The sequence below is a fragment of the Silurus meridionalis genome, chromosome 28 (genome assembly GCF_014805685.1).
Source record: "Silurus meridionalis isolate SWU-2019-XX chromosome 28, ASM1480568v1, whole genome shotgun sequence".
NCBI lineage: Eukaryota > Metazoa > Chordata > Actinopteri > Siluriformes > Siluridae > Silurus > Silurus meridionalis.
Genome location: NC_060911.1, coordinates 3,493,851 through 3,518,839, shown reverse-complemented (window position 1 = coordinate 3,518,839; position 24,989 = coordinate 3,493,851). Strand labels below are relative to the sequence as shown.

The following is a 24,989-nucleotide window of genomic DNA, read 5'->3' as shown; positions in this document are numbered from 1 at the left end:
CACCATTGTGTGTGTGTGTGTGTGTGTGTGTGTGTGTGTGTGTGTGTGTGTGTGTGTGTGTGTGTGTGGTCTTTCATTATGCCTGCTTTGCCAAATAGGAGCGCAGGAACACTACATGAGTGAAGAGGGAGAAGCATCATGTTATTTCGCTTGCTTCATCAGAAACTCGAGAAACTTCAGGAACTTTGAAATTATTATTATTTTTTTTATAATAATAATCTAAAACTTTGTGTGTGTGTGTGTGTGTGTGTGTGTGTGTGTGTGTGTGTGTGTGTGTGTGTGCGTGTGTGTGCACAAAAGCACTCAAAGGCCAAAAGAGACGATGAGACGATGACTTTTGCACATCAGTCATTGTATTCAAGTGTGTGTGTGTGTGTGTGTGTGTGTGTGTGTGTGTGTGTGTGTGTGTGTGTGTGTGTGTGTCGGAGCGTGACGCTCGATAACGCGCCGCTGCCGAATGAGCTCCCACTGGGTTTAATTGAATCTCTGTGGGATCTAATTGAACGCTGATGTTTTTATTATGTGCCTGTTTTGTGAGCTGGAGATGAGTTTGTTGCGTAGGTCAGGTACGCTTGCGCAACCACTGCAGTGTGTGTGTGTGTGTGTGTGTGTGTGTGTGTGTGTGTGTGTGTGTATGAGTATGAGTATGTATAAGTGTGTAAGTATTAATCTCATGTTAAAGGTTAAACAGTCAAATCTGCATTAATGGAGGGTCTCTGATGTGTCTTCCTTATTTATTCGGTGTGTGTGTGTGTGTGTGTGTGTGTGTGTGTGTGTGTGTGTGTGTGTGTGTGTGTGTGTGTGTGTGTGTGTAATAGCTGGTCCAAATTTAGCTGTAAAACAGCGGCTTGTACTGGCACTCTCTTGTGTATTAGAGCCAGCCAGGATAGATGCATTTGGACCCAAGATTCTCCCCCAACCAACACCACCACCACATCTCTCTCTCTCTCTCTCTCTCTCTCTCTCTCTCTCTCTCTCTCTCTCTTTTTTTGTTTTCCTTGGTCAGTTTTTTTCCTCTTGTTCAGATAAGCTCATTTGTTCCCAATGTCTATAATCATACTACTTCAGACTCTGTGTGTGTGTGTGTGTGTGTGTGTGTGTGTGTGTGTGTGTGTGTGTGTGTGTGTGTTATTGTGTTATTGATTGCTCGAGGCACCGTATAAATCATATCTCGATCACACTCTTTATATTAGAGATAAAAAAAAATCCTATTGGTCAAGAAAATGCTGGTTTAGAGTTTATGGCTACATTTGGCACTTTACAGTTGATACTTTGTTCTTGCTGACATCTTTTTGATAATAATAAATGGGGGTCTTTAAGATGGAAACGATCTTCTTTCGGCTGCTCCCATTAGGGGTCGCCACAGCGGATCATCCGTCTCCATACCACCCTGTCTCTACATCTGCCTCTTTTACACCAACTACCTGCATGTCTTCCCTCACCACATCCATAAACCTCCTCCTTAGTCTTCCTCTTTTCCTCCTTCCTGGTGGCTCAATCCTCAGCATTCTCCTACTGCTATACCCTATGTCCCTCCTCTGCACATGTCCAAACCATCTCAATCTCACCTCCCTCACCTTGTCTCCAAAACGTCCTACATGCGCTGTCCTTCTAATAAACTCATTTCTAATCCTGTCCATCGTCGTCACTCCCAACGTCCTCAACATCTTCAGCTCTGCTACCTCCAGCTCCACCTCCTGTCTTTTACTCAATGCCACTGTTTCTAAACCATACAACATCTCAGGTCTCACCACAGTCCTATAAACTTTCCCTTTCACTCTCACAGATACTCTTCTATCACAAATCACTCCTGCTATCACTCTTCTCCACCCACTCCACCCTGCCTGCACTCTTTTCTTCACTTCTCTAACACTATAAGTTGGAAACAATGCTGTTGCTTATTGTGCGTAACATGTGAGATTCTTGTTTATCCTCCAAACTCTCCTCATAATATATCTCTTGCTCATGGTTGCCTAGCAACCCATCAATCAATCAGTCAAGCCGTCATCTCTCAGCTAATCTCACTCCATGGTAACTGAAGCACCAGTGGAACTCGCCAATCCTGAACAAACAAATGACCAAGTGAGTTGTTCGCTTACAACAGAACACCTTGATAGGTTTTTTCTTTGTTTCTCATATTTCACAGTGTGTTTTTTACATTTATAAATTGACGTCCCTCTTGTCACTTGCATTATAGCATCTATAAACACTCGCTCCCTCTCCAGCATTTACTGTTTTCCTCTCTTTAATTTCAAACAATGATATACAAAATCTTGACATGACCAAATCATGAAGACTAGATTATGGCAGTAGAACTCACCTCTGATCTGGTGAAGTTCTGACACTAGAGACTCTTTCCATAAAAACAAATTACTTCTATACAAATTAAAGCTTTTCATGTTGAAGAGAAACCAGAAATCCCTCTGTCCTGAAGATTCTTCCATAAGCGTAACAAAAAAAATGTGACCCATGTGCTGACACTGGAGACTCCGACCCCAAATATTTAAAATGAAAATGCTAAGTTCTTGGTTTCCTCTCCAGTCTTTGTGGAGGTCTAAAAAAATGGCATGGCCATTGTTTTATTGTTTAAGGTCCTACAGTGATACCATGTCAAAACTTCTACATCTGATAACATTTCTATCAGGCTTCGATTGTATTTGTGTGTCAATACAATATGCATCCATGTAACCAATGAGCGGTTACTATAGAAACGATGAAGAATTAATACCATCTTATGACTTATGAATAGCATCTTCTGCCCAATGAGATTTGAGAATTAAACAGTGCTGTGGCAAAAAAAATTAACTGAAAGAAGGAAGAACGAAAAGGGCTTTTAACTTGTCACATATGCATTACAGCACAGTGAGCTACCACTTGTATATATACAACAAGTTCTCTGTGAAGGAATATCCAATCAATCAAACAACAACAATACTTACTGTGTATCTGTCAATCATGTGGTTTGGGGGTGTGGCTTTCAAAAGGAAATTTGTTGTTGTTTGAAGTCCTAAAGCGCTCACTACATCTTTAACTTAATTTTTATGCATAAAGATAAACACAGAGTCAACAAAAAAGAGTCATTTGCACAAGCAGAAATATTTACTGTGGTGTGTTGTTGTGTCGTTTTACACTTTCTCAGTAAGTGGCTTCTTGTACTGGCTGGTGGCTGCAAATTAAACTAGGCCACTTATTCCCTTTCACCCTCTCTACATTTACAACCTCCTAAAGCAGTCGAGCATGGAGAGCCTTCTCTTTTTCTTTCGCGCTCTCTTTCTCGTCTCTCTTTTCTTCTTTGCTTCTCAGCCCTCTCCTCTCCTCTGCCCTAATGCATTCTGAAAGCAAAGTTTAACATCCTGTAACGTTATTGACCAGACTTTGTTAATGTCAGTGCAGACTCTAAGATAGCGGGGCCCCTTGGTAACGCTATCGATCGCGATCATAAAAGCCCTGAGAGCGAGTGAACGTCCCCCTGCGGTCCACATTGAAATTATAGCGAAGTCAGGCGCTGAGGGAGCACTTCCTTTCGGTTTTACATCATCCCACACTGTGATGAGGGGCGGCCGGTGATTGAACGTCCTCTGGAGGGGGTTTCGACGCTGCCCATAATTTCACACTAAGACAATCGGTGCGAATGACCACATAGTCGCCGAGCATCTTTGAAAAGAATTACTCGGCAGAATACGACACGGTTATTGAAGGACATGTTTACCAGAAAATAATTTGAGCGTTCTGACAAATCTCTCTGGCTAGTTTATGACATGTATTTTTATGGCTTGAGCGAAAAATCTGATTTCCAGTGGGATCCTGCTGTTACTGTAGCTTCAATTGCATTACACAAGAGCTCCTTATATGCATTTGTGGTTTGTCAGCTAAAAGGCATGCGCTCTCAAATCCAAATATCTACCCATAACCAGCCAAGTTCTCCAAATGTATCCTTCCCAAGACAAGCCCTGAGTCAATCTAAATCTTCTCAATCTCTACTCCAAATGTTCTCTCTACCCTTTCAACCCCATAATGTGTTCTCTAATACACCTGTATAAATGTACTCGGTTTCTCCCTTATCTCAACACCAAATGCTCCCAGTCTTTTATCACATTTCTCCCAAATGTGAACCTTTTACCCATGCTCTCCTCATTAATATGTCTGTAGTGCTCCTTCATATGTTCCCAGAAATGTGTGATGTTTGTGATATTGCCTTATGAGGTTAGCACCAGTCCTCAAGATATCTTGCACAGTACCTGCTTTTAATGAACGTCAAGTATCGAGAGACCGAAATATTCCCACCCACAGAAAATGCTTGGTTTTTTTAGGCACCAGCTCGCCCACTTGACCCAGGCTCGCTCAGATAGTGCACATCTTTTTGCTAGTATCCACTTGAACTTTCCCTGATAATAATTTATTTTGCGTTCTATGTTGGCATGTACAGAATGAACTACGATTTGTCACTCGGAATGGTAATCAATAGGCACATCCTCATACTTTTTGGTCAAATTGTCCATAAGATGTCATCAACAAGAACACATTTCTGGAAGCTAGCAACCAATAAATATCCAAAAAATGTGTATAAACTAATATGTGATATTGTATGTGGAACCCTGTCTGATAGACTTTTCTACAAAGAGCCTCTATTGGTTTTCCCAAAGGTACAACTGATTGAACTGGAGATCCCACCAAATCCTCTCACCAAATGTCCCCTTACCCTTACACACCATCCCTGGCCAGATGTAGTTTAACCCTTGCCAAATGTTCTTCAAATCTCAAAAAGAAACCAAATCCTTCCGATCAGTAGATCCAGCACCTAACTCTCCATAAAATGTATTCAAAACCTCCTAAAATGTAGTCAAACTCTCCTGAAATGGAGCTGAACCCTTCTGTAATATAGCCAAACCCTTCTGAATTGTAGGTGAACCGTTCTAAAATGTAGTCCAACTCTTCTGAAATGTAATCTAACCTTTCTGAAATGTAGTCAAACTCTTCTGAAATGAAGCAGAAATCTTGTAAAATGTAATCTACCCCGTCTGAAATGTAGTCAAAACCTCCTACAGTGTAATCTAACGCTTCTTTAATGTAATGTATCCCCCCTGAAATGTAGAAGACCTTCCTGAAACGTCAAGTCAAGTCAATGTAGTCAAACCCTTCAGAAATGTAGCCTTCCACTCCGTAATTGCAGTCTAAACCTCGTCAAATGTAATCTAACCCTTTTCAAATGAGCTCTAACTCTTCTCAAGTGTAGCCAACCCCATTGTTAAGTCTCCACTATAGTCAAACCCTTTCCAAATGTCCCTTTTCAAATAGTCTCACTTCTTGAATCTATAATATCTTCAAACATAAGGTTTCCTTTAAAAAAAAAAATAACCTTGTCCTACAAATATATTCCAGCGCCACTTAAATCTAGTCTATCCCCAGCCTAAATATATACACTCCCAAATACATGTATCAACTTAAAAAATGTCCTCTAATTCAAATGTACCCTTTCTACCCCTTTTTACATAGATTCCTCTTAACAACCAGCCTGTCCTTCCTCAAATACAGGCTTTTTATCCTGTCTCAAATCCAAAGTTTTAAAGTACGAGGTGGTATCAAAAAGTAATGGTGACAACTTGTGCTATTCTGAGCACGTGCGTTACTACCACTGCGATTTCATCATAAACACCAGGTTATAACCAGGATCAAACGTGAAATTCTGCCTGTAACTGGGCAAATCTGCCACATACGGTGATGCTGCAATGAGTCGTTCGAGGTGTTTTAAGCGGCACATGCACTTTAAGAGCAGAAGAACATCAGTGGAAGACGATGAGCATGATTTGTGCATGATGATCATCAGAGAACAATCCACATGATCTTCCACCCTACTCTCCAGATTCGGCCCCTGCGGACTTCGCTGTCTTCCCGAAGATGAATATCCGGCTCGAAGATATCCGTTTTGACACCATTGAGGAGATGCAGCACGAATAGCAGAAGGTGCTTGACACGATCAGAAAGGAAGACTTCCAGGACACGTTCTAGAAGTGACAGGAATGCTGGGAGCGGTGTATTGCTGTGCAAGGGGACTATTTTGAAGGGGATCGTGTGGAAACGTTAATAAATATAGTACTTTCTCGTAAAACAGAGAGAGTCTTGAAACCTTTTGATACCACCGCGTATGCTCCGTGTCTGTACCCTGAACTTGTCCTTATTCCATATTAGGGGCACACATGTACACTCTATCAACTCCATACACACACATCCTCATCCCAAAGGAACATTATTTCTTTTTTAATGCAAACTTGGAATTCCTATTTCACGACACTGACACTGTATTACTGCCATCTGCAGGCTAAATCAACATGTTGTTTTATTACCCCAACACACACACACACCTATAACCCACACTACTTCCACACTACATACCCACATTTATAAGCCACATAAACAACCACACTGTAATCATAAAGGTCTATGTTCCATTGGTGCAAATGCCTCATGAATACATCTATTGATGTTTGTGAAATACATTACTGTGTATAAGAATGCCAAATATCTGCTCACACTCTACTGCCTCCTGTTCTGCAGATCAGTATCTTCATGACTCATCTGTCTAACTATGGGAACGATCGATTGGGTCTGTACACTTTCGTGAACCTGGCCAACTTCCTGAAGTGCTGGACCAATCTGAGACTGCACACACTCCCGCCTCTGCAGCTCGCACACCACTATTTTACCCTGTTCCCAGAGCAGAGAAACCCACTCTGGCAGGTCTGTGCATGTGTGAGAGTGGCACAGAGATGTGTTTGTGTATGTGTGTGTGTGGGTAATAAATTGTTCAAGTAATCCTTAGAATTATGGTTAGTTTTAATAAAATAATACGAGACGTACTTTGTTTCATAGTTGCATTGATTTTTCTGAAAAAAAATGCCTTTATTTTAAGGTTAGTTATTTTGTTATACGAGAGCAGCCCTCAAAAATAGAGATACATATGAGTATTTATATGTGTATTTGGTTTATTTTATTTATTTTTGCCTGGTTATATCTGATGGCCCACTTTGTCTTGTTATTATCACAGTCTAGCACATCCATCTGTGTCTGAAGATTACCTTCTATCTGTAATGGACATATGGTGTGCAATGGTTCTATTGATTGTGTGTGTGTGTGTGTGTGTGTGTGTGTGTGTGTGTGTGTGTGTGTGTGTGTGTGTTTGTGCAGAACCCATGTGATGACAAGAGACACAAGGATATCTGGTCTAAAGAGAAGACCTGTGACAGGCTCCCCAAGTTTATGGTGGTTGGACCTCAGAAAACTGGTAATTATTGCATTATAGTCCCGGATTAGAGGGTAGTTTTTTTATTTTGCTTCATCGAGCCATTTCTCATAGGTGTTTTCATGCAATGGTTTGATTTCTATTTAAGAGATGTCACTGACTAAGATTAGGAACCTGGCTAGCCTTGATTAAAGCTCTAATTTAATACTTTATATACAGCCAACTGTTTCATCGTTGTTGAAAATTCTACTTTTTTCTTCATCCAGGGAGTCAAATAAGTGGCTATTGTTATTCACTCGGGTGTCCGTTAAATAAACACATGGGGCCATGATGATATCCGGGAATAATCAATACCGGGGCAGTTAAGTGAGTCCTGATGTGAAGCAGAGTTGCTTGTACCATGCAAGTTGATTATTTCTAAATAATAGTACATGCAGAATGTCATACCATCTTTTATCAGTTTATGGATTTTTTTTGGGGTTTTTTTTGGTTTTTTTTGAGAACCTTAATCCACTAGCAGAAGGGCAAATAGAAACACTGTGCAAATGATCAAAGTGTAGTTAAATATGTAAATGTTCTGTATATACAACAAATAAATAGTCTATGGGTATTTATTTACTGTATATATATATATATATATATATATATATATATATATATATATATATATATATATATATATATTAGGGTTGTCAATCGATTAAAATATTTAATTTGACTCATTATTTATCTTAACTAAATTGCAAATTTCTATCTGTTCTAAATACCTTGAATTAATACTTAAGTTTTTAATACTCTAATAAACATGTACATGGACAAATATTGATGCTTTATGCAAATAGATGTTTATTATTAGTGAAACCAAACATAGAGCTCAACATAGAAAAACATAGAAATCAACATAGAGCATGAAACAATAGCAATAGCTCCTTTTGATGTCCTGATGATTTACGTCATTTAAAACAGCATAAATACTTTAAAACATGCTCTATGTTAAGTTTCGTTTCACTAAATAATTAGTGAAACGGGGGGTATGGAGACGGATGATCCGCTGTGGCGCCCCCTAATGGGAGAAGCAGAAAGAAGAAATAGAAGAAGAAGAATTCACGGCAATGATGTGATTAATCATGATAAACTATTTTAATCGATTGACAGCCATAATATAAATACTACAATCGTAAAAAAAACTTTTTTTATCTGTTTATGTGGTGTGTGTGAGCTGCAGATGATTTAAAACAAGCGTGTTCACATTAACCTGCAATTTGTCTTGTTTATTGATTGACCCTTTTCTGACTAATAGCAATCAAGATTTAAACAGGGGAAAACCTAGGAAATAAGACGTTAAATCAGGCGGGTTTAAATGTATTTTTTATGTATTGGAGAGTTTTTTTAGCTGTATGTATAAAAAAGTTGAACTCATTTAATGTTGTAATGAAAAAACAAAGGATGATAAAAGAAAAACAAAAATTAACCAGCCCAATTTAACAGCAAGAATCAACCATCTGTCTGTCTGCGTGTTTTTTTGGGGTTTTTTTTGTCCTCACTGGTATTTCCTTACGCTCATGCTGAAATATTTTTTCATTGTTGTCCTTCAAGATTGTGTGTGTGTGTGAGCTGTTTTTCGCCTTTATCCCTGCTGTCACATCTCACCTTGTACAGCAAAGATGAAAGTGCAGCCAGAGACATTAGACGCACTGAAGGAGAACGAGCCAGACTCACTTGGGGGAGAGAGATGGAGAATCGGAGAAGGGCGAAAAAGACAGAAAGCGAACGCTCGTTCTTTCGCTGCGTTGCGTTGTGTCGTGTTGCGTTGTGTTGTCTAGCTAAAGGAGTTTGATTGGTGTCAGGACACCAGTGTACTTAGACAGTTTGTGCTTTGAGCTCTCTCCGTTTTCGTAGCAGCACAAACTTATGAAACGCTCGCTCACCCACTCTCGTTCTGACACTCACAAACAGATACTCACAGATACCACGCTCGCTCGCTCCCACACACACACACACACACACACACACGTTCATATCCTGTCTTTTTCACAGGCACATACATACATCCATGTCCACGTTGCCTTTTTTTGAACGAGTTTAGATGCGCACATTTACACCCACAGCTAAAAAAAAATCCATGCTGCAAATAGAGTATTGATTTCGGCCCGTTCTCCGTTTCCTTCTCGCTCCGTCTTCTTGCTTTATCTGTCGACTCCATGTAGCGCGCTTAAACATATTACACTATCATTATCCGCGCAGGGCCTCATCTGTCCTCGTTTACATGTCTCGTCCCATCTCGTTTCGCAGGCACCACGGCGCTCTACCTCTTCCTCCTAATGCATCCGTCCGTCTCGAGCAGTTTCCCCAGTTCTAAGACCTTCGAGGAGGTGCAGTTCTTCAACACCAACAACTACCACAAGGGCATCGACTGGTAAAGAAACAAAAAAACACCTTTGTGTGCAATTGAAGCAGCAAAGCAATAAATTACCATCAGATTTCTTCACTATATATAATTAAAGGTGGAGATTTTTTTATATGTTCACACCCTATAGCATTTCAGTCCAGACAAGATTGTTCTTTAAAGCATTTTACAAGCCACTGGTCTGACTAGTTTCTTCGTTTTAGCTTCAGTTAAATATTTTCTGGCCCTGAAATGATTTTTACAGAGCCTTGCTTCTTTAAAGGCAACTCATATGCGGTTTCCAAAGAGTCAGTTAAGGGTAAAGTAGAAGGCGTGTTAATGTCTTTATGATTGTAGTTCACCTCACTGACCACCAGACCTCTCAACATGATTAATGATGATTATAAGGCTGTGGTGAGACCTGCTTTGTTGAATAGTTTATAGACAGTTGCATTGACAGGAAGACGGGAGGCGGAGCTGGAGGTGGCAAAGTTGAAGATGTTGCGGAGTGATGAGGATGGACAGGATTAGAAATGAGTTTATTAGAGGGACTATGCAGGTAGGACATTTTGGAGACGAAGTGAGAAAGAAGTGATTGAGATGGAGGAGGTTTGTGCATGTGGTGAGGGAAGACATGCAGGTGGTTGGTTTGAAAGAGGCAGATGTAGAGGACAGAGTAGTGTGGAGACAAATGATCCGCTGTGAAGACCCCTAACGGGAGCAGCCGAAAGCAATAGAAGAAGAAGTAGTACAGAGTTCTTTGATATAACTGAACCACTGTGCCATTGGAGATAATCGTAAAACGTATTCAGAATTTTTTTTTTACTAAAACTGGGCTACATGCTAATTTACACACACAATGTGTATCCAGGTTTTTTTTTCTTGTAGCACCTTAAAAGGATCACATGATGTAGTGATGTCATTATCTGTACTGCTAATACCTCTACTGTAATACTGTTGTACAAAACACAATGTACTAAATTTAAATCTGTGTAACTGGGAAACGTGTATGTGTGTGTGTGACCTCTCAAAGGTACATGGATTTTTTTCCGGTTCCATCAAACGTCAGTACGGACTTCCTGTTTGAGAAAAGCGCCAGTTACTTCCCTTCAGAGGAGACGCCCAGACGAGCGGCCGCCCTGCTACCCAAAGCCAAAATCCTCACTCTGCTCATCAACCCGTCTGACCGAGCCTACAGCTGGTACCAGGTACCCTCTCCCCCACCACAGGAACCTAAGAAACAGGATTAACCAGTGTCAAATCTCTACACAGTTTATCTGTCGAGTGTGTGTGTGTGTGTGTGTGTGTGTGTGTGTGAGAGAGAGAGAGAGTGTTCTGTGCTGCAGTAGGTTAAACAGTAGCTAGTTAAAGGGAGGATCGATGCAGCGAGGAGCGAAAGTCAATGCCACATTAGATTACCATCAGCACACTCTCTGCCTTTTAAACTCACTTATTGAGCTCATTCAGCAAGATGAGGTGGTGTGTGTGTGTGTGTGTGTGTGTGTGTGTGTGTGTGTGTGTGTGTGTGTGTGTGTGTGCAGGTTTTCTTCACATATCCATCCCGATAACCCTAAAAATTCTAATAAAATGTGTATTTAACCCTAGCAGCTAATGTAATTTTTTAATTTTAGCTAATTAGCTTAGCTAACCAGAAAATCTGGCTAGTTGTATGGCGAGAAGTCACTTCCTGCTGATTTTAAGTGTTCTAAATGCTATTTTGACCCATTTCAATGTTGTCCCAAGTGTGTCTGATGTGTCTTGATTTTTGTGGATTATATTACATGTACAAACTCAAACACGTTTCTTCAAATATTTCTGAGTACGATCTACAACATAAGAGAGGATTGTTCTCTTTTACATATGCCAGCTAGCATTAGAAATGAAGTTTTGTGAACATTTGTAAATGGAACTTAAAAAATCTAGTCAGAAATCCCATCCGGACCACGTGTGTCCTGGCTGGAGTTAACAGTAGAGATTTCTGAATGTAATTTTAAAATCCTCTCTTATCAGAATGTTAAAACGTTGTAGTTGTTAGCAAGACGAGCAGGATTAGCATTTAATATGACAAAATTAGGAGGTTGGACTAGCTGGCTTAGCAATAGAAGACATTTTTTTCGGATTGGAAAATATAATCATATTGATATTATATGAATAATATATGTTAAAAAATCTTGTTAGGTCTAATTACATTTGTTATCCTGTCCTTGTTTGCACCATAGATTGAGCCCTTGGGAATGGGACTTGAAAAGCTTAGTGCATGTTTTGCTAGCTAATGTTAGCAGTAAAGATTATGGACGTTTTCTTTTCATTAAAAAGATTTTAAATCCTGTAAGTAATCCTGTCAGGTTTGCTCATGCTCAATGACTAGTATAAAGATGCATGAATGTAACTTCAAACTCCTTTCAGAATAAATTGCTGGACATGGACGTGAATATTTTGACCATTCGGAAGTGAATCATCTTGACATCTTGATTAAATGATACATTACTTAGCTGGAATGTGTTAACAGTGAGGTTGTCAAGCATTTATAAATTTTTCTCTGAAATCCTGTCAGGTTTGATCAAACACCATATGGACAAAAGTATTGGGACACCTGACTATTTCCAGCCACATGTGATTCTTTAACAAATTGTTCCCCAAGGTTCATGAAGATATGATGTACATGGTTTGGAGTGAAAGATCTTGAGTGGAATAGTGAATGGTAAATGGTAAAATTAAACATCTAAGTCAGCCATGTGATCCAATGTTCCCATCACTACTCTTCTGATCGCCGTTTCGTCTGGTTTTTGATTTTGTTTTTTGCTTCAGCTTCGTATGGAAAGTCTTTCTGTGATTTTTTTTTAAATTTCCATCCGTTTTTCTCGTGCACATTTGTGTGAAAAGCACCTGGATGAAAAGCTGACAATAGAGTCAGTAGTGTTTCAGCAGTCTTTATTAGTTTATGAAAGCAACGTTTGTTTCTCTTGAAGGCTTAAGCATGAGGTGGGGGGGGGGTGGTCTGTGAACAGGGAGTGTGGAGAGAGAAAGAGAAGGAGAGAGAGAAAGAATGGGAACAAGGGAGTTTTTAAGAGAGATGGAATGAGTAAAATAGGGAGAGAGAGAAAAAAATCTCATCAGCAGCATGCCTCAGGAGGTCCTAGCATACAATGATTACCAGCAGCGAGAACATGGAAAAGAGAAAGAGCTTTCGATCCCATTTCCCCTCTTAATAAGTGTGTGTGTGTGTGTGTGTGTGTGTGTGTGTGTGTGTGTGTGTGTGTGTGTGTGTGTGTATGGGCACCAAAAAAAAACAGTTACCCAAAATGCATGCTAGGCCTTGTAGCACTTTAGCATTACCACAATGGGTTTTTTCATACATCGTCTGTAAACATCACAGTTTTTATTTTATATAAGTTTCAACTTCCTGTTTTGCTCATAACACACTCTGTCTCTTCTATCTTTCTTCTTCTTGTCTGTGGTTGCCATGGCAGCACCAGAGGGCCCACGAGGACCGGGCAGCGCTTCGTTACAGCTTCTACGAGGTGATTTCAGTTAATCAGCACGCTCCATCAGACTTAAGATCTTTGCAGAACCGCTGCCTCATTCCCGGCCTCTATGCCACACACCTGGAGAGGTGGCTCACCTACTACCCACCTGGCCAGGTATACACACACACACACACACACATACACACGTGTATATACAGTACACACCGCTCAACACACATGCTGAAATCTAGATTGCCTGATGATGTTATCCATACCGATAGCATAGCCACAGTATACTGCACTTTGTTTTCACAGTGTGAAATGTTTGGATAAAATATATTTTTTTTTAAATGCATGCAGAAAAAAAAATCCACATCATGTCACATTTTTCCAGTGTTTAATTTTTTCTTACATTCTTACATTTCTTACATAGCTCATGTATTTCCAAAATATAAACAATGTCTACCTCTGCTGGCTCTGCCCCTGCCATCATCTGTTTGGTTTTTTTCACCAAGAACACAAAACCACACTCAATTTTACACTAAATACACTTTTTCTTTCCATATCCACAAAGGTTTCCTCTGGCTTCTCAGGTTTCCTTCCAAAAAAACCAAAACAAAAAACATGCTTGTCTGAGTGTATTCCCACCTCACGCCGATGCAGGATAGAAAAAAGCTTAATTATTCAAATCATTGAATTTAAATAATACAAATAGATGACAAATAGAATTTAAAATTATAAAAAACAACAGCTTTGAAGTGTATTTTACTTTGTCGTTATTTGAGGATTTGTGGTGCACATTAGATTTTTTTTTACATTATAACATTATAATGCACGAGGTGGAGGCGAGTAACCACTCGACCTGTACATAAATTAATTTATATATATACTGTATATGTGTGAGTGAGTGTGTGTGTGTGTGTGTGTGTGTGTGTGTGTGTGTGTGTGTGTGTGTGTGTGTGTGAGGACAGATGGATAGTGGCTTGATGGATGGATGGAGAGATGGATGGATGGATGGATGGATGGATGGATGGATGGATGGATGGATGGATGGATGGATGGAGAGAGATGGATGGATGGATGGATGGATGGATGGATGGATGGTGGCTAGATGGATGGATGGATGGATGGATGGATGGATGGACAGAGAGAGATGGATGGATGGATGGATGGATGGATGGATGGATGGATGGATGGATATATGTATTTGGGTATGTACTGTAGATTTATAGAAATCCAGGTTAAAGCTTTTCCTGAAGGTAAAAAAATATGGACGTCTATTGGAAGCAAAAACAAGTAGTTTACATTTTTGTGTGTGTGTGTGTGTGTGTGTGTGTGTGTGTGTGTGTGTGTGTGTGTAGCTGATGATAATAGATGGGCAGCAGCTCAGGAATGATCCAGCAGCCGTGATGGACGAGGTGCAGAAGTTCCTGGGCGTCTCTCCATACTTTAACTACTCGCAGGCTCTCACGTGAGTTTAAGCACCACACACACACACACACACACACACACACACACACACACACACACACTCGCGTGCGCACACATTGAGTAATTAGCTATTTAATGTTTAATGGGTGACATAATCATAGATTAGTTACTAACACTAACTCGTTCATGGCCAGTTCGATTACAGATAAGATCAATGACGGCGTGAGAATCGTAGCTATGAGCCGTTACTTCAGCAGGAGCCTGTAATTGAAAACAACTCACTACATATTTTCTCTCTCTTTCTCTCTTTCTTTCCTTCTTTGTCTCTCTTTTCTTTCTGTTTAATTAAGAGATAGTTGGAAGCTCTCTCAGTTCTCTAGCGGCTTTCCAGGCTTCTAGAGCCAGTGCAGGAAAACACATTAATATGACAATAATCATCTTGCCAAAAAATTATTCACAATCTACATCACACACACACACACACACACACACACACACACACACACACACACACACACACACATAAATGCACATTGAGATAGCACACATATACAGTACAGCCTCGTCCTGGTACTTTTGGCACCAGAAATCTGTTAAATATTGGTAGCAGTGGGAACTATTGGAACTAATGTGATCTACAGTAGTGAACAAACAACCAACAGTAATTATTTTTACAGAAAAAAACACATTTTTAATTTAAACTGGTCTGTGATATAAACTGGAATATACACAAATAAACACTCCATCTACCACCACCCTGCTGAACTTCAAATTCTATCAAATTAAATCAAATCAAATACAATTTTATTTGTCACATTCATACAGAGTACGACATGTAGTGAAATGTTTTTTAGGACTGTCCAACAAGTAAAAGAAATAGAATATACAGAAATATAATAAATATAAAGTAGAAAGGTATTATAAATGTATAAAGTGTATAACTATAAGGTATAAAAATACAAGGATTAAAATGTGTGTGTGTGTGTGTGTGTGTGTGTATACTTTTTGTTCATAGTTCTTTATAGTCTGTCTGTCTGTCTGCCTGTCTGTCTGGACAAAAACAATTGGGACTTTTCCAGCTGTATGTGATTCTTCCCCAAACTATTACCACAAAATTCGAGACACACAATTGTATAAAATGTCTTTGGATGTTTAAAAACCTGAAATATTGCCTTCACTTAAACTAGGACCACTAAGCCTCATGAAGATATGCTTTACATGGGTTGGAATGGAAGATCTGCTGCTCTAGAACACCTACACTATTGAACCGATTTGGGATGAATGTGAACACTGGCTGCACCCCAGAAGCCTCCTCACCTCACCGACATGACTTTACTAACACTCTTGTGTCTGAATGAACACAAATCTCCACAGAATCTAGTGGAACATCTTCCCAGAAGAGTGGAGCTCAATGTGGAATGGGATGTACAAAAAGCTCAATCTTATGGTCAGGTGTCCACAAACTTTTGTGTGTATGTATGAGGGGAAAAAATATAATGGATAAGCAATAAGGAATAAAGAATATATAATTGACAATATATAATAGCTGCAATCTAATCAACAAAAATAATAAAATATACAGTTTAGGAAAGAGAACTGGAATTACACATGAGGAAAATGGAAGTGTTTTTCACAGTCTTATAGAGTTCACATTTAGAGCCTGTAGGACATTCGAAGAAAGAAAACAAAAAAATCTGTGTGTGTGTGTGTGTGTGTGTGTGTGTGAGGAAAATGTGTGTTGGCAGGATCGATCGTGCTTTGGGGTGTTTGTACTGTTCTTTAGTTCAAGCGTTCACATGTAATCTGTGTTTACAGCTCAGGCAGCAGACTAATTAACACCCCGTCCCACACTTCCCATCACACCCCCACACCCCCCACACAGTGTTTATCAAACCCGAGCATGTCGCCTCTGACAGCCAGACAAGGTTACGCTTGACATCTGTCAGCCTCAGTGTGTGTGTGTGTGTGTGTGAGTGTGTGTGTGTGTGTGTGTTCAAGTTTTCTATATGAGGTGGAATTACTTCTGGAAATAAGATGACATGATTGAGTTCTCATCCCTCATTTCTCTCCATTTCTCTCTCTCTCTCTCTCTCTCTCTCTCTCTCCCCCCATTTCTGTTTCTACAGATTCGATCCTCAGAAGGGTTTTTGGTGTCAGCTGCTGGACGGAGGCAGGACTAAGTGTTTGGGCAAAAGCAAAGGTCGCAAATATCCTCCTATGGACGCTGAGGTAAAGAAATATATAAAAAAAAAATACAAGCAAATAAGAGCAAGTAGCTAAGCAATGACTTTTGCTTCATTTACTATGTGGTTAAACAGATTAAAAATGAAACATGGCTGAAAACATACTAAAGGAAGTCTTTCATTTGTTGTACAGAAAAAAACAATGAGTGGATAAAGTCTATGCTCAGAAATCGCAGGTCACCTGATCACATACGGCACCGAGTCGGCATGAAAGAAAGGATTCTTTATTGACATTAAAACTAGTTTAGTAAAAAAAAAAAAAATGCATTTCTGCAGTTACAGATCCCCGCTGAGATTCAGTTTAGCAGCACATCAAATTTAGATGAAAAAAACAAAAACGCAGCCCCAAAAAACTCGATTTAGAGTGTAATCGCCTTCTCACTTTGTCATTTTCGGACTGCTCTGTGTTCACACATGGGTTTAAATCAAACACAGTAAAAGCTGCAAATGTAAAATCTCTCTTTTTTTTTTTCACACTTTTTAATTAAATATAAACATTTTAACGTCACATTGTAACCTACGTAAAGTTCGTAATATTTTTTTTTAAATACATTTTGATTGATGTTCAAATGAAGTTCCATAAAATATTATTACAAAAATTACAACTGTATTTAATGATTGTTTTCTAATTGTTATATTCATATATATTATTAATGTATTTTAATTTTAGTCAGTTTTAATTTACAAAACCAGTTTGTTTTTTGTTTTTGTTTTTTTTACAATGTGCTGTTATACTTTTATTCGATAAAAAATAAAAAAAAAGGGAAAAAAATACATATACATCTCACAATAAAAAGAAATCTAAAACCACATTGAATAATAATAATAATTTAGATGTTTTTAGTTTACACTCTAATTAATATTTCATGGATGTGAACAAAATCCAAATTCGGCCCTCTCATGACTCAGATCGGATTAGATTAGATTAGTATATGTTACATTTAAATTTTCAGCGTTTGGCAGATTTATACATCATTTATACATCTGAACATTTGAGGGTTGAAGGCCTCGATCAGATCCCGGGAGTGGGAGCTTGGTGGTGCTAGGATTTGAACTTACTTGTCACTAACCTACCACTTTATCAAATCAGATTAGATTAGATTAGACTCTGACTACTTAGCACTCATGAGTGTTTATTAGAAAACGATAAAAAGGAGCGTTATACTTTTCAAATGTTCTAAGTAACTCATTCTCACCGATCGTTCGTCTTCTTCAGCTCCACCTGCTTTAACCAAGAGCCACCTAATGATGTGAAGACTTGCCTAATGCACCTTGAACTGTTCCACCATGTGAATAGCGGCAGCGCCCCCTGCTGAGCTCATGTTGAATATGTTTTGTTTATTTGGGGATAAAGAGAAAAATTGGAACGAATGCACTAAAATGTCACATGTTTAATAAATAAAGCAGGTAGAGAAATGAAAAAAGATAAGATAAATCTGACAGGCTGCGGCGTGACGCCTCACTTGTAGGGAATCCACACAGGAAATGACACCTGAAGTAGTTACATAAAACCCGTTCCAGCTTTGAGCATGTTATGTAAAGATATCGATTTCAGAGATGCGCATAAAATGTGGTGTTGTTCGATGTGCACCTCACACACGTCCTCCTGCATAACCCCAAGTTTATGCATGTTCTCTTTTAGTAAAATGTATATGTTAATTATATAAAGGAAATCCCTCACGTACACATTCACGTGTACAACCTTTTTTTTTTAAACTGGATTCATCATAAATCCTGGCACCCTCATACATTCTTGTGTCACAACCACAACCATCATGCAATATCACGCAATATGGCATGCGGTAAAGTGTTAATTTAATGGCCAGGGTTTTTTTATATATAGAAATAAAAAGGAGTTTTATAGTTAATGTTAAAAATAAAATAAGCGGAATAAAATAGAATTTATAATATTGCTCCCAAATAATCGAATTTGTTTTCTGAACTAAATAAAAAATTAAAACAATAAAATGTAGGTGGAATAAAAAATGCATTAATTTATTAATTATATTGAGGTTGGAAAAACACTGGTTTTGACCTTCAAAATTTCTATATTAAAAAAAAAAAAAATGAATAACTGATATAATTAGGAGGGTGTTTTTTCAAGACATTGTAACCTCTGACTCAGTGTGTGTGTGTGTGTGTGTGTGTGTGTGTGTGTGTGTGTGTGTGTGTGTGTGTGTGAGGACACAGCAGCAGTGATATAAGACCCATCTGTCTGTTCATCTCTGGGCCATTTTTCTTCATTTCGCGCTCATCTCGCTCTCATTTCTCTCTGTCCCTCCGTTTCTCTCGCTCTCATTTGTTACAGTCTCAGATGCAGATCTCCACATGACAATCAGCAGCAAGCACAGTGTTTCTCTCTCTTTCTCACACACACACACACACACACACACACACTGCAGATTCATAAGCACTTGATAAAGCTGTTCTCAACACAATGTTAAATCGCTCCAGGCTTCAGCAGCTGTTTCCTGTAACATTAATAATCAAATGCTAAAAGAAATTCAGAATAACCGTTTAAAAATAGGACTGAGTTTTCAACAAACATTAACCTTTTTTCAGTTGTGACGGGCTTTAACAATGTCTTCTTTTATGTATTTTATATGCAGCAAACAAGGTAAATGGCACATTTACTAAATGTCTGAAAGGAGGTTCCGTGGAGTCCAAATTGGACATTTTTGTCTAAACAGAAAAACTTGTGTAAGACGGCAAACATGAGAGATGTTAGCTGCCTCACCCCCACAGTCAAACTTTATGGTTTGGGGTTGTTTTTGAGCAGGGAAGGTTTGAGACTTATTCCGGGTAAAATGAGCCAACATGGCAACCATTCCATACTTTAACACCATGCAATTCCGTCTGGACTGCGGCTCATAGGAAACAACGTCACCGTACAACAAGAAGCTGAGCCAGAGTGTACGTCTGAGTTCTGTAAGAGTTATTTAGGGAACAAACAGTTGTCTGGAGTGATATGTATCATGGCCTGCCCAGTCACCGCACCTAAATCCTATTGAACTGCTCTGGGATGAACTGGATCACAAAAAAAGGAAGAAATCTCCAACTAGTGAGGAACATCCAGCTATATGTTTGGAGAAATGAACTGTCAGGATGTGGAGAGTGTGTTAAGCTGTTCTTCATGCTAAGGAAGGATTTTTCAACAAAAATAAAGTGGAACATCTGTACATTTATATACAGTATATGTTTGGTAAAAGTCAATGTTCATACTGTTACATTACCAAGTTTACTGCATATAAACACTTTCATGTGTCTCGTAAAAACGATAGATAGATAGATAGATAGATAGATAGATAGATAGATAGATAGATAGATAGATAGATAGATAGATAGATAGATAGATAGATAGATAGATAGATAGATTGCTTGCTTGCTTGCTTGCTTGCTTGCTTGCTTGACCTTCAGATTGAACCTGACTGAATAAATAAAAAAATAAAGCTTGTAAAACTGGTGCTTGGATGTTTTTTGTTTTTCGCACCATGTTTTTCTGTACTCTACTGTAGATTTTAGCACTGCGCCACATGTTCATGCCACATGATTGTTTATTAATTAATGACACAATAAATTTCCTTTCTGTCTCTTCACAGTCTCGCCTTTTCCTCTCTCGCTTCTACCGGGATCATAACATCGAGCTGTCGAAGCTCCTCCACAGACTCGGTCAGCCTCTCCCGGCGTGGCTCCGTGAAGAACTGCAAAAAGTCAGGTAGCATTTATTCCACTAACCCCCGACGCTCTTCGGGTCAAAGGTCAAGGGTCGTGACCATAAAAAAAGGACAATGCACCCCGGAGGAAAAGAGGACAGAAATGTTGGACAGAGAGCCAGTGAGTGCAGTGCTGGAGTGTGGGAGAGATACTGCTAAGGCAATACATGAAGAATGGAGTGGGAACAAGAGAGAAAGATAGAAAGCGAGAGAGAGAGAGAGAGAGAGAGAGAGAGAGAGAGAGAGAGAGAGAGAGGTTTCATTCTATAATTTTATTCAAACCCAATTCCAAAGCGAATGGTGTAAGCAGGGAATTCTGCCACATTTCATTTCTCTCTCAAACTAATAAATAATCGGTTTCAATGTTTTTTCTATTAATACTGAATGAGAATCAGGTACTGAGTTTCCACAGGCTGCAGAAATAAAACCAGTTCTCAGTGATGGTCTCAGCTGCAGAAACTACTGTTACAGCTCCAGGCTTCAGTCTTCAGTCTCGGGTCATCATCTTCATCACACGCAAAAATCCAACAAGAACTTTTTCTTTTTCTTCAACGCCAACCACTGCTTGTATTCTCTTTTTTCTCACTTCAACATGGACCTTTTTTTTTAGAAAACAGCAAGCAAGATGATGTCCAGATCGCAGCTCTGGAGGTGAAGCTGCAGGTGAACGGAGCTTCTAAATCAAGTTGTATTCAGTGACAATGAGATCGAAATAAATCCATTTATTCTGAATTAACACTGAATGGAAGAGCGCACTGGTGATGCAATGCTGAGCGTGTGTGTGTGTGTGTGTGTGTGTGTGTGTGTGCACGCAGGCCAGAGTTCCCCTGTGTGAAAATGTCCAGCTTTCTTTTTCAGAACTGCTGTGGAAATCTGTACAGAATATATTATAAATATGTATTAAACACTGGAAATATGTTTTAATAACATATTCTCTTGATTTTCTTTCTTTTGTGTGTGTGTGTGTGGGGGTGCATTTAGGAATAAATATATATTATTTTAAAGTAAATATTAGAAAACCATTCATTTCAGCGAAGCCTCTTTGAGATGATGTCCAAAAAAAAACATAAAAAAAAAAATTAATATTGAATATAATAAGACAATAGATAGAACAATAGAAAAGAAGGTTAAATTGTTGACAATTTTATTTTGTATATGTCTGTCTCACTTTCTCTCTTTTTTGTGGAGGGAAACTATAAACTTTTGCACTTTGTTGTGGAGTTGTAATAGAGGAATCTGTCCATCTGGTGGCGCTGCAGTCCCATTGTTGTGGCAGACGTTTTTACCCCCAGAGGTTGTTAAGTGTATTAAATGAAAAACAGAGGAGCACATTAATATTATTTATAACAAAAAATAAGTCTGGCAGGTGGAAATAAAATATTAATTATGGAGATGATTTTATTTCACTCAAAAACTCAGAGACCCACTGAGAAGAGACGAAAGAAAAGGAGTGTTATTTAATACCCAAAAGGACAAAATAATCTGGAACGGTTCACTGAAAAACATGTTTCTCCTCTTTCACACACACACACACACACACACACACACACACACACTCCCTCTCTCTCTCTATCTATCCCCCCCGTTTGCTTTTTTCCCCTTCCTCATTCTTTCTCAAAGCCCAGAGAAAACTCATTCTTCTTTTCCAAGTGTGTGCCGACACTTTCAGCAACCTCTTCTAAACAAAGAGCCTATGTGTCCTGAACACTAATGTTCACATCTACATGGTGTCCTGTCAGGAACGACAGCCATTTTAGAAATGCTAACACACACCAGCTTGTTTTCTTACTGTATCTCTAACTCCTGTTTGAGGCCTACATGCTAATACACAAGCACACAAGTTGTTTTCGAAATACATGAAATAAAGTGAAATGATGCTGATTGTGAAAAAGAAATGATGTTAAGTGGCCTAGCTAACATGAGGAGTTCCCTGTAAGTGTTGTAGAGCTGCTAATTACGAAGCTAGCAAAAAAGGTTAGCTGCTATTTAGGCTACATTCCCTTTTTGTAGCCATGATGAAAGTCTTCATCGTCAGGTTTTATTCTTGAATTACCTGCCAAATAGTGTTCACTTTATCAGTGTAAAGTGCTGTGCTCAGGTGGGACATCTGTTTGTTATTTTGGAAATGTGAATGTTGTGTATGAAGCTTTTAAACATAAAAGCTAAATTTCACACGTCCTAATCCTTTTGTTCATTAATCTCCCCAGTAACGGGTTTAAAAATGATTGTTTCTGAAACACACACACACACACACAAACACACACACAATGAGTTCTGTGTTTGTGGTGTAAACAGCTAGAAGTTGTAGGAGAGGCAAAGCTAACAAACAGGTCACATTTAGTCTCTCTCACACACACACACACACACACACACACACACACACACACACACACACACACACACACACACAGTGTCCTAGGTTTGCCTGGCAATGCATGTTGAATTTAGTGAATTTCTCATTCCTTGGAGAACCCTTGACCCTGTTTGAAACCTTTTCTCTCTCTCACTCACACACTCAAATTTTCCAGTCTCCTTTTCCGTTTGCAGCAGATTTCTATTAAAAAAGGCATTATGTCCCCGTACCTGACCTAGTTTTGTAGATTTACTAGGTATATATAATATTCTATACATTTTTGTGAAGAACCATACCACTGTAAAACTACTGATACTTTTGTTCATACAGTTTATATTTAATTATACTTTTCATGTCTTTTACCTGGATAGATAGATAGATAGATAGATAGATAGATAGATAGATAGATAGATAGATAGATAGATAGATAGATAGATAGATAGATATTAAACCAAAGATGAAATATTCACAATTATTAAGAAGATAACATGTTTTTTTACATTTTTGTACATGGACATTTTAAAGGTTTAAATTACAATGGTAACCCTGAAATATCTTAAGTATCAAAGTAGATTTCCTGCCAATTTACAAAAGCACCCTAAATAAACTAGAAAAGTAAAAATCTGTTTAATTTAACCTTGAAACTAAAACATTTAAAGTAAGTTCACTACTATATGTTTTAAAGTCCACTGGAATGAAGCAACACATAACTCATGCATCACTTTATTGCACTTTTTTATTTGGATTTTCTATTTTGTTAAAGTATAAAAAAAACTTAAAAACCAAAGTTAAGGGGAAAAAAAACCTACAGTAAGAAATTGCTACAAATCTGACCTTTAACCTAATCTTAATCGTTTTTACTTTTACACATATTGCACTACACCAATGACATGTAAGACTTTCAAAACATTCTTAATAGCACCAATGCACCGTTACAGTGTACTGTTACAGTTGTATGTACAACATAATAAGGCAACAGCACAAATAATTAAAGTTTGATATATGGAATAGAAATATTAACACTAGGTTACTGATTAATTTAGTCGTTAACTCATAATTAAATACATTGAAATATACAAAGCAGAAGTTCCGTCAAGCTTTAAAAAAAAAAGTCATGTAAACATCGTAAGTGAGGTTTTCATCCTTATTAGTGTAAAATGAGGTAATGGTTTACTCTGTAAGTGCTATTAGTGGTAAAGGTTGTTTAAAAAATAATAATTTTGCTAGGAATAAGCATGGCATGGATAAAAATTACAATATTTAAATGCTAAATTGCAAATCATTTTACATCGTTACATTGGATAATTAGAGTAAATTGGATTACATTAGCCTGGATATTTTGAGCGAATGTTAACATGGGGAATCTTTTGTTTGTAATATGTATATGAATTTAATGAAAGTAATATTTAATTATTAACTGAATAATAAATAACAGATTAATAACTTCTAATATATGATAATACACCACTAGTCAAAGGGTTTAAAAAAATGGTTAAATTTCAAGAGTCCAGGTTCAACATTTTTACAGTAAGAAACTCAAACTAAGAAACTGGTATATGACTATATTTATGATACAGTTGTTACTAAGTGAATAATATTAAATGTAGACCAATTCTAGACTTGTGGCAACTTTGGTATTACAGTAAACCCTTTAATGTATACTGTAAATAACTCATTAATAAAATAATTTTGATTCAACTTGGAATATTCATGTATTAATGATGGACTGCTATTAGATGTGCATGTACATCATTAGTATTTATTTATTACTGTATATCATTATATATTAGCTTGACAGCAAAACCTCAAGAAAAATTAAAAGCATGAAAATCTCACATGCGTATAACTGTACACTTAATGCATGTAATTATCCATAAATACCAACCTAAATTATGGCCTTCAGAGTTTTATTAATCTGCAGCCCTCACATACAAATATGGACAAACGTTTGTGGACACCTGACTATAAGATTTGCTTTTTGAACATCCAATTCCACATTTATAATAATCTGTTACAATAAGCTCCACTCTTCTCGGAAGATGTTCCACTAGATTTTGTGGAGGTTTGTGCTCATTCAGCCACGAGGGTGTTAGTAAAGTCAGGTACTGATGTAGGTGAGATGAGGAGGCCTGGGGTGCAGTCAGCATGAAACATTCATC

General features: G+C 38.3%; 1 protein-coding gene across 1 annotated transcript in view; it reads left to right on the top strand.

The window, feature by feature from the left end:
- The window catches only part of ndst3 (N-deacetylase/N-sulfotransferase (heparan glucosaminyl) 3), a 74,000-nt gene extending 52,596 nt beyond the window's left edge, over positions 1-21,404 (top strand). Inside the window, exons 7-14 of the mRNA XM_046842823.1 lie at positions 6,553-6,735; positions 7,183-7,279; positions 9,530-9,653; positions 10,657-10,831; positions 13,094-13,264; positions 14,452-14,561; positions 16,648-16,750; positions 20,364-21,404. Of these exons, the coding sequence (XP_046698779.1) occupies positions 6,553-6,735; positions 7,183-7,279; positions 9,530-9,653; positions 10,657-10,831; positions 13,094-13,264; positions 14,452-14,561; positions 16,648-16,750; positions 20,364-20,483 (1,083 nt within the window). The 3' untranslated portion in view covers positions 20,484-21,404. The remainder of the gene's footprint in view (positions 1-6,552; positions 6,736-7,182; positions 7,280-9,529; positions 9,654-10,656; positions 10,832-13,093; positions 13,265-14,451; positions 14,562-16,647; positions 16,751-20,363) is intronic.
- Positions 21,405-24,989: the final 3,585 nt, after the last annotated feature.